The sequence below is a fragment of the Aplysia californica genome, unplaced genomic scaffold, assembly GCF_000002075.1.
Source record: "Aplysia californica isolate F4 #8 unplaced genomic scaffold, AplCal3.0 scaffold00241, whole genome shotgun sequence".
In the NCBI taxonomy this organism is placed as follows: domain Eukaryota; kingdom Metazoa; phylum Mollusca; class Gastropoda; order Aplysiida; family Aplysiidae; genus Aplysia; species Aplysia californica.
The window spans coordinates 505706-515558 of NW_004797511.1; the positions used below are offsets into that span (position 1 = coordinate 505706).

Here is a 9853-nt window from a genome sequence, read left to right on the forward strand (position 1 = left end):
TCGCTGAGCGAGCGGTAGTTTACATTGGTTACAATGCAAGGCTACTGATCATCTCGGGTGGTGTGTCGATCTAGTGTTACTATAATTTATTTTAGCCCAGAGAGAGAGTATTTAATGAATAAACGTATCTAGATCTAAAATCTAGATCTAGATTTTGTTGTGCACCCAGCCAAGAGTGTGCAGTTCAGAAAGTAGATGATCTAAATCTAGTGGTGACCTGGTGGGCGAATGACCGAAGAGCGACTCTTGACTACTCGCCTGTAAATTGGCGGAGACACACTAGGCCTATCATGCAACTTGATTCACAGGTCTACTATCATAATTATCAACAGTTACAGTAGGCCTACTTGCTTCTGTAGGCCTGGAGTCTACTAGTTTCAAATGGCTTCTTTTTCTTGTTTACATGACGGCCATTGTGGGAGGGAATCTAGATATCTAGATCTAGATTCCAGATCTAGATTCTAGGCCTAGATATAGATCTAGGATCTAGATGATCTAGATCTAGAGATCTATAGATTTTAGATTCTAGATAGACAACGACATAATCTATCTCTAGATCTAGATCTCTAGAATCTAAATCTAGAATCTAAATCTAGACCGAACTGCACACTCTTGGCTGGGTGCACAACAAAATCTGGATCTAGATCTAGATACGTTTATTCATTAAATACTCTTTCTCTCTAGGCTAAAATAAATTAATTATAGTTACTCCAGATAGATGCTACCCGATATGATCAGTAAGTAGGCCTAGCAGCCTTGCAATATTGTAACCAATGTAAACTACCGCTCGCTCAGCGAGCCAATCACAATCCAACATTTTTGGGGTCCACCTAGACACCATGACTACGTAGACCCCAATTGGGGAGTACCTAGACACTTCCTTTCTGGAAAAACTTACGGTGTCATTTTACCACTTTAACCGCACCGGTGTATCTAATCAAAATTAGACTAGATCTACATGTCATGTAGCCTAGATATCTACCAGTGTATTAAGTGTGAGATGGCATAATATTCATTCTTGCCGCTCGAGGACCTACTGTATCGCCACAATGCCGTGCTTACCGATCTGCTAAGTGAATAGTATAGTTACTCTTTCTTTATGTGTTATCTACACAAAAAAATGATGTCATAAATTATTTTCCTTGTTATTTTTTCACCTTACAAAAGTGTAATATTACATTGGTTCAAGACCCCACTCGCCTTTCTTACACTTTTCTTTTACAGGAGTCAAAGACACCCCCCCCCCTCCCCTTTTCCAGGCGTAAGATTATATTTGAACGCCCCCTTTAGGGGTTTTCTGGATGAATTGATCCATGTCTAGAGATATACCCTCCTAGCCTAAGATTTATTAAAGTCTTTCACAAATTTATATACTTAAATACTAGATCTATCTACCTGGTGCTTCGGAACCAAGCAAGCTAAGTAATCAGACGATCGTTTCTACGATTGGTTTATTCTAGATCTAGGTCTAACTAGAAGATGATTCAGTCCAAACAGGACTATTGGGGGGGTCGGGTCGGATCGGTTTTGCTCGCCAGATTGATGACGCAAAGCGGCTATCATGGCACAAGTCGATCGCGCAGGACTCGCTGTCTCAAAAACAAAAACACATAGTTTTCAGGTGACGAGTCGGGCGATCATTCCGACCTGACCTGACCCAAACCAACCTGACCTGACCCAAACTGACCTGACCCAACCCGATCCCATCCGCAATGGGCACTGGGCACCCGTAGTGCAAGAGAAGTGGTAGATCTATTTTAGATACGAATTGTGCCCCTTGGCATTGTTATTTTTAGTCGTGGACGAAAGTTTTGTTTATTTTTAACGAAATTTTATTATTATTTTATCAACTTTTGCAGAAAATTGGCTAGAATTCGCGAATTTACGAAAATGGCGAAAGTTGCGCCGAGAGCAAATGTTACGCGCGCAAGTTGCGGATTGCGGGCGCAAATTTCTCTGAGGACAGATTATGCTTTCATGATTTTGATATCATCATTGGAACTGGAAACAAATGTTATAATTTTTAAAAATTGAGAATATTATGGATGATGCTTTGTTAGTGTAATTATTGCAGAAAGCAGCAAGTCGTGTAGTGGAAACTCCTCACCCCCACCCTTATGGAATGGGAGGGGAGGGGGGGGGGTTTAATATATATGTAAAATCCAACTTACCTGTTGGTGGAGTACCACACATGAGCAACTGTCCTCAGACAGATGTGTTTGTGTGGTAGTTACGTTTGTGTATTGTCTCTGTCTTCTCTTTTCTTTCTTCCTTCCTCTTCACATCATGGCATCGAGCCAACTGCATCCCCTTCAGAATGATGTAGTGGGTGGTTGACTGGTGTTCTGAGTTCTGGTGTGGTTTGCTCTTTCTTTTCTTTCTATCATCCTTTCCTCTCCTCCTTCTTTTTTGTGTTTGTTACTTTCTAGCAATACCTTTAATCTTTGGCACTTACATGACTTTATTGAGTTACAAGTGCTGTTAACCTCTTTCTAAAACAAACAAAAGAATGATGTAATTGCTTCGACTAGGGAGTTTGAACTTGTAATAGTAACAAAAGCAGTGTTTGAATCTGGTACAGGTACTCCTGAAAAGCTTTCAACCTGTAAGCAAAAATGTGTGTTCGTGTTGAAGCCTCATGATTTGTACTTTCGCTTTGAGTTTTAAGTACTATTTGCAGCTACAGCTATGTACTTATCAATTTGTGGGGTTAACGGATGATGATGGTTTGTACTGAATATGCTGCAACGATGTACATCCCCAAAGGATCGAGTTTACGGAAATTGGAAACTGATTAATGGAGTCATGATGTTGACACTTGGACTTTGTGGTGGATAAGATTCCATGCTGTAAAATTTCTCAATAGGGTTTACTGTTGTGAAAATTTGACCATGAAGTTTAAAAGCTACACTTTTGATCTCCTTTTAGTTTTAGTAAGGTTTTTACGGCGCTCACAACTGCATTAATTCTTTCACTACAGCGAGCCATGAATGTTACCCCCAACGCTGGACCGCGAGCCGTGTTTCACGGCTCTCCACTTCCTGCTTCAAAACCACAAACATTTTTGTAATAATTGAATCTGAAATCTCAGGCTGAAGATTGATAATTTTTAGCAATATGATGTTGAGATAGGTAATCATTTCCCCTTTATTTTCATATATAGCACATGTGGCTAATATTGAAAATTAAACTAAAAAATCTTTAATTTGTTCGACAGTGGGCAGAGTCAGAAAGTAGGTCACAAATAGGGCCTGGTCCAGGTGAGGAAAAAACCCCGGTAATGAAAGAGTTTTAAAAAATATAAATCTTACTAAAACTAAAAGGAGATCAAAAGTGCAGCTTTTGCTTATTCCAAATGAATGATTCTCTTTCTTTTAACTTGTGATTTTTTCTGTGTGACTGAGGTAACTCAAAATGTTTCTGTCTTGCCTGGTTCTGCAGCCTGCCTTATTACATAATGCAGTGAAACAGTTGGAAAAAATTGGTTTCATCACAGACACTCTGTCTCTAGGAAACTCAAAGTTCATGGTAAGTATATTGCCTATGGCCAATAAGATATTACATCTGTATGTTTTTGTAGGGGATGTAATTGGTCTCATCTGTTTGATAACACAATGGTTTTCACCTCTTCTTCTTAAGGGGGATCGATACTTAGGGGGCAACATTTTTAACTAAAGACAAACTGAAACAACTTTTGTCACAGGCAGTAAGTATGAGACAAAAGATTCATGTTCTACTATTGTCCACCATTTCTATAGTTTTCAACTTTTTTAAATTCTGTAACTTGCAAAATGTGACAAATAAATAAGTGCTTGCAGCTGGCTATTTTGATTTTTTATACTATACTTAGAAAGTATCCAAAATTGTTCTCAAAGTTGGGGATATTGAATTTAATCTTTAAAAATATATTTATGGCATGTACAAACTATTTTTCTAACTGCATGCCAAATTTCAAGTCACTGTGTTGGAAAATTTAAAAAATGATGGTTTTTATGCAAGCTAAAACTGGTGAAAAAATGTGTTTCAAGAAAAACAAGGCCACTCTTTAAAAATGTTAGTACACAACGTAGAACCCAGTAAAATTTAATTCTGTTATTGTTACTCACTCAGGAACTAGTGTCAATAAAATTTAGACTGAATGAGGGATCGGAAAATACCAAAAGTAAAAACTGCTCAAAGCGAGTGAAAATCAGTCCCTGAGGCCCTAGACCCGACCCGCGAGCCCCCTAAACCTTGTTACAGTGTTACTGTCAGTCAGTGGTAAACTTGTACTTGCTGCCGGCGGCGGTTGCAAGTTAAATACCTGACAATCTTTTGTGCTCCTCTGGCTCAAAAAGAGTTCTAATAACTACAGGAGGTCCTTCTTTTTAAAACTGGTGCACTTTCGTTCAGTTCTTGTCTCTTGGGTTCGCGAAGACCTTTTCCGGAAACTGCCAAGGAACCGATGAAGCCATGTTCACTGACTTGCAACGTCGGGGCTGCCGGCTATTCTAAAATATCAATCTTTTTCGTTCTTCTGACTCAAAAAGAGTTCTTACAACTACAGGAGGTCCTTCTTTTTAAAATGAATGCACTTTCGTCCAGCGTGGGCATTTTCGGGGTTCTTTTAGACTCAGAAAGTGCTGAATTTATCGGTAGTAACAGTCTGATGACCGATCTCATCGACAATTGCCAGTTAGGGTAATAGATGTTATTTACTTTCAAGCTATCTTTATCATTACTGCCATGGAACTAGGCAGATGGTTCTAAAAAATTTCAAACATATTCTGATTATACAAGGAACTAAAAATAGGTTATAATTGTTGAGATGAAGAATAGTGTTTTAATTGTCACTGGGTTTTGTGTTGTCTAGTGATCCAACTTTTAGAGAGAATAAAAAGCATTTTCCAGCAGTGTTGGCTCAAATAAAATTTGTAAATTTTATATGTGAAAGGGAGCTGAGGTGTCATGTCTTTACTTGTGGAGTCGACAGCATGGTTTGCATTCAACTTTTTGCTCATTGATGATGCAGATGCAGAGAAAAAAGCTCTTTATAGATTTCACTTTTTGTTTATATTTCAAACTATGCAACTTTCGCGCATCACTGTGAGCCATATCATGACATTGAAAAATAAAACCATTTATCCCCATCGCAACAAATACACAAAGTTTGCAGAACATTGTAAACCAGTACCAGAACTTTGGTATTGATGTACCCATGGTTACATGTTGCCATTTTAAAAGTTGGTCTTAATTCAAGCTTGGTCTAAAGGGGAAATCCCTCGGGGGAGGCTTCAAAGTTTGTGAAGTTTGCCATAGAGAATCAGGGAAGGCTTTCATCTATTCCCTGGAGATGTGCTATGCCAAAAGACAAACCAGCAATGGTCTCTGTGTGGGACTCTAAGTTGTATGATACCACTTTTGAAAGATTCACTAGCTCTACATCCAACCACTAACTTTCAAAACTCTGCATAGTCAAATTGGTCTATTTTTTAAAGAAAGTCACATATCTGGGTTGGCGTAGTCATCATAATTGCCTTGAACTTTAGTCTTAAACAGAAGATAGGGCTCTTGAATTTGCAGCAGTTGCCTTAACTATTCTTTAAATATTCTTTCAGGGAGTTTGTCGTCTTCCAGAGGAAAAAGATGGTCCTCAACACAAATACAGAAGGATAGACATCAGGTAGATAAGATTGGTGACCTTTGAATTTGTGTGATATTTGGCCAGAGTATGAAATAGCAGACTTTCATGTCTTCTTATTGATGTAGTAATGGTAATTTCCTTACTTGTTCCTGTTTCGCCCATTTCTAACATTGATTAAATTATACAGTAGTCTCCGCCTAAACGCACGGTGCTCAGGAGGGCTCCTTAGCGTGTGTTTATACGGAGCGTGCGTTTACATGAACCTTTGCAGGGGTAGGAAGGGACGCAGTCATCTCAATTCCTTATTACTCTAGTGACCTCCCTTGGAGGGAGGGGGTCATTTTGGCAGATAATGTGATGACACGTGACTGTTTTCTGAAGGATTCCCCGACAGGGGTTAAGAAAACAGAGGCGTTGAATGGGGGGGGAAGACAAACTCAAGGTAATGAATATGCACTGTTAACGTCGGGAACGGATAGCCTAAGAGGAAACTGTTGGTGATAGTCCTAGTCACAGAGACGACGGCCCAGCCACGTGGCTTTCCAAGCGACCAGCCCCAATGGTAAATTCATGCAGAATCATCCCCGAGAAACATTTTATCTTATGATTCGTTGAACAAGTACGTTATAAGCTCTTCGAGTACAGCTGATTAGGCTTACTTGGCAAATCTTTAAAATCCTATAGAGGCGTGTCTAGTGTTTTACGGCATTCACGCATGTCGGGCAACAGGCCTAGATCTAACTACACCTTACACACAGTCACTCAAACACCAGTCAGAAACCTTCTCTCAAAGATACATTTCCAGTGACCAATCAAAAAACATTTCAATCCCCCCCCCCCCAACATTTAATCGACCGGATCGTGAAAATTTCTCCTTGCCAAGCTTAACTTGTAGGCGTGTTTCGCGTATCGGAGCGTGCGTTTAGAGGAAGTGACCGTGCGTTTGTACATCTAAATTATATAGTAAAAAACCCGTCAGAGGATGAAAGCGTGTGTTTTGAGCGGAGCGTGCTTTTGTATGGGGTGTGTTTAGGCGGAGACTACTGTATTAACTGTTCATACAGTCAATTACTTTTACTTTTTGTTTTCTCTCATCATTTTTGTCTGTGAGATGTACCATAATTTTACTTAATTAAATAAAAACCCTTTGTGTTATGTAAGTGTAGTTGAACCTGTCCAAGATAGCATTCTGTCGTCAATGATAAAAATCTTACAGGTGCTTGTCTTGGGCAGGTCCTATGCGAGTGAAGAAAAAAAACCATTCCCTTCTTTGGATCGAACCAGAGGTGGTCATAAGCGTTAGACAGCTGTAAAACCTAAATAAGGGGGGTGGAGATGAGAAATTTGGGGTTGATTAGAGGTTTGCATGGCCCATGTCCTTCTCATTGCTCAAACTAAAAAGAAAACCAATTTTGAACTTTTTCCCAAACACTAGGTTGCTTCCAAAAGATCAATATTACTGTGCTTTGCTGTACTTCACGGGATCAGACGTGTTCAACAAAAACATGCGTCAGGAGGCTCTGGATCAAGGCTTCACCATCAATGAATACTGTATCAGACCTGTGGGCAGTACAGGTAGGGGACCTGTTGCCATGGCTTTTATCTAGTTCAAATGGGGCAGGATAATTGAGAGAATGTCAAGCACAGGCCAGATAACTACTTCACAACATATAGTACAATACACAAAATACAAAAAATGCGCATTATACCGAAGTAATCATGTCTGTGACAGTAAGTTAAATTTGCATTGTAGAATTCAATTAAATGATTTAGTAGTATAGGTAACCAAGCCCTGAACACTCCACAAACAGTCTTCAAAATTTTTATCCTGCATAGTGCTGTCCTCAGAGAAATTGGGCGCCTGCAACCCACAACTTGGGCGCGCAACTTTTGCCCTCAGCGCAATTTTTGCCATTTTCATGAATTCGCGAATTTCAGCCAACCCCACTGAATTCCTACCTAAATAGGATCCGCAAGGATACCCCACCCGACTGCTGGTTGTGTGACTGCCAGGATGAAACAGTATCACACCACCTCTTTACCTGCCCTGCACTTTGCGACCTGCGTAGCACCTACCTACCTGCCTCCCCAGACATTGGATAATACTGCATACAGCGACAAAACACAGCTGATAAAAACCTGTAAATTCTTTGCCATATCGACATGCCGAAGGGCTAGAACTGAAATGGCTGTTGGATCGGAAAAATAAAAGTAAAGTAAAGTAAGCCAATTTTCCGCAACAGTTGGAAAAATAATAGTAAAATTTAGTTTAAAAACACTGAATCTTTCTTCTACAACTAAAAGTATCGCCGCCAGGGGGGACAATTCGCTCCTTTGCACTAGATCTACAGAGTGCCCGCCGAAAGCCCATTGCGGATGGAATCGTGACGGTCAGGTCGGGTCAGAATGATCGCTCAACTCGTCGCCTGAAAACAACGTGTTTGTTTTTGAGGCAATGAGTTGGGCGCGATCAACTTGTGCCACGATAGCCGCTTTGCGCTATTTATCTGGCGAACAAACTGACCTGACCCCCCAATAGTCCTGTTTGGGCTTAATCATCTTTTCTTCTAGCTAAGTCTGGAGTAAATCAATTGTAAACACGATCGTCTCTGATTACTTAACTTTCTTGGTTCTGTAGCACAAGGTAGATAGATCTAGTATAAAAATTTGTGACAGACTTTAAATCTTAGGGTAGGAGGGTAGATCTAGACATTGATCGATTAATCCAGAAAACCACTAAAGGGATGTTCAAATATAATCTTACGCCTGGAAGAGGGGGGGGCTTTGACTCTTGTAAAAGAAAAGTGTAAAAAAAAGGGGGGGGAGGGGGGGGGGAGTCTTGAACCAATGTAAGATTACACTTTTGTAATGTAAGGTGAAAAAATAACAAGGAAAATAATTTATGATAACATAATATTTTTAAAGATAACAAAAAAGAGTAACTATACTAAGCACTGCATTGTGGCGATACAGTAGGTCCTCGAGTGGCAAGCACAAACATGCTATCTCTCACTTTATACACTGATATATCTTGGCTACATGACATGGGTTACTTTGATTGCAATTTGCATACCAGCAATGTATTCCAATAGTTCCGTGACATTTTTTTTTTAGCTATGCATGTCTTACAACTTTTTGCAACTTTTCCTATTTTCAAATGCAACTTTCTCTGAGGACAGATAGTGGTGGACCAGACAGTAGTTTGGTGACTTCTGAGTTGAAATATATATAGTTTACCTACAGTCAGCAGGACATTGGCCACATTAGACAGAAACAGACTAATAGTTACTGTGAAAAGAAGTTGAAGGAACAGACCAAACTAGAGTGTCCATACTTTTTTTTCTACTGTTCTTTGTAATGTTTCTCATACAAAAGTTCATAGTTTGATTCTATGTTCAAGCAGGCATTGTTGATGTGTCACTTTACCCCCCCCTCAAAATCTCTGGATCTGTACACCTTTGAGTACAGAGCTATGGGTTTAAGCTACTGGTCTTGGTTACTAGCAAAAGCATGTGCTCAGTGATCCAGAAAAAAAGGCTGTGGCGACTGAAAGTTGAAGCCTGCTCAGGACAGAATGTCTTTGACCACTAATCTGTCCTCAGAGAAATTCGCGCGCGCAACTTTTGCCCTCAGCGCAACTTTTACCATTTTCGTGAATTCACGAATTTTAGCCAATTTCCCGGAAAATTTGGGAAAATAATAGTAAAATTTCATTTAAAACACAAAAATTTTCTTCCACAACTAAAAATAACGGCGCCAAGGGGGACAATTCGCTCCTTTGCACTACGGGGTGCCCGCCGCCGCCCAGTGACCCGGAACGGTTCAGGTCGGATCGGGATGATCGCCCGACTCGTGCCTGAAAACAACGTGTTTGTTTTGAAACAACGAGTCGGGCGCAATCGACTTGTGCCACGATAGCCGCTTTGCACAATCAATCTATCGAACAAACCGACCCAATACATGTAGTCTTGTTTGGACTGAATCATCTTCTAGTCTAGCTAGATAGACCTAGATCTAGAGCAAATCAATCGTAAACACGGTCGTCTGATTATTTAGCTTGCTTGGTACCGTAGCACCAGGTAGATAGATCTGGTATAAGATTTGTGAAAGACTTTAAATCTTAGGCTAGGAGGCTAGATCTAAACATGGATCGATTCATCCAGAAAACCCCTAGTCTAGATCTAAAGGGGACGTTCAAATAATATCATCTTACGCCTAGAAAGGGGGGGG

The 9853-nt window shown here is 40.1% G+C and overlaps 1 protein-coding gene across 2 annotated transcripts in view; it reads left to right on the top strand.

Moving 5' to 3' along the window:
* The window catches only part of LOC101863349 (DNA polymerase beta), a 24040-nt gene that overhangs the window by 12346 nt on the left and 1841 nt on the right, over nt 1–9853 (top strand). For both annotated transcript variants that reach the window (XM_005100240.3, XM_005100239.3), the window contains exons 11-13: nt 3442–3528; nt 5598–5662; nt 7059–7198. In XM_005100240.3, the coding sequence (XP_005100297.1) occupies nt 3442–3528; nt 5598–5662; nt 7059–7198 (292 nt within the window). The remainder of the gene's footprint in view (nt 1–3441; nt 3529–5597; nt 5663–7058; nt 7199–9853) is intronic.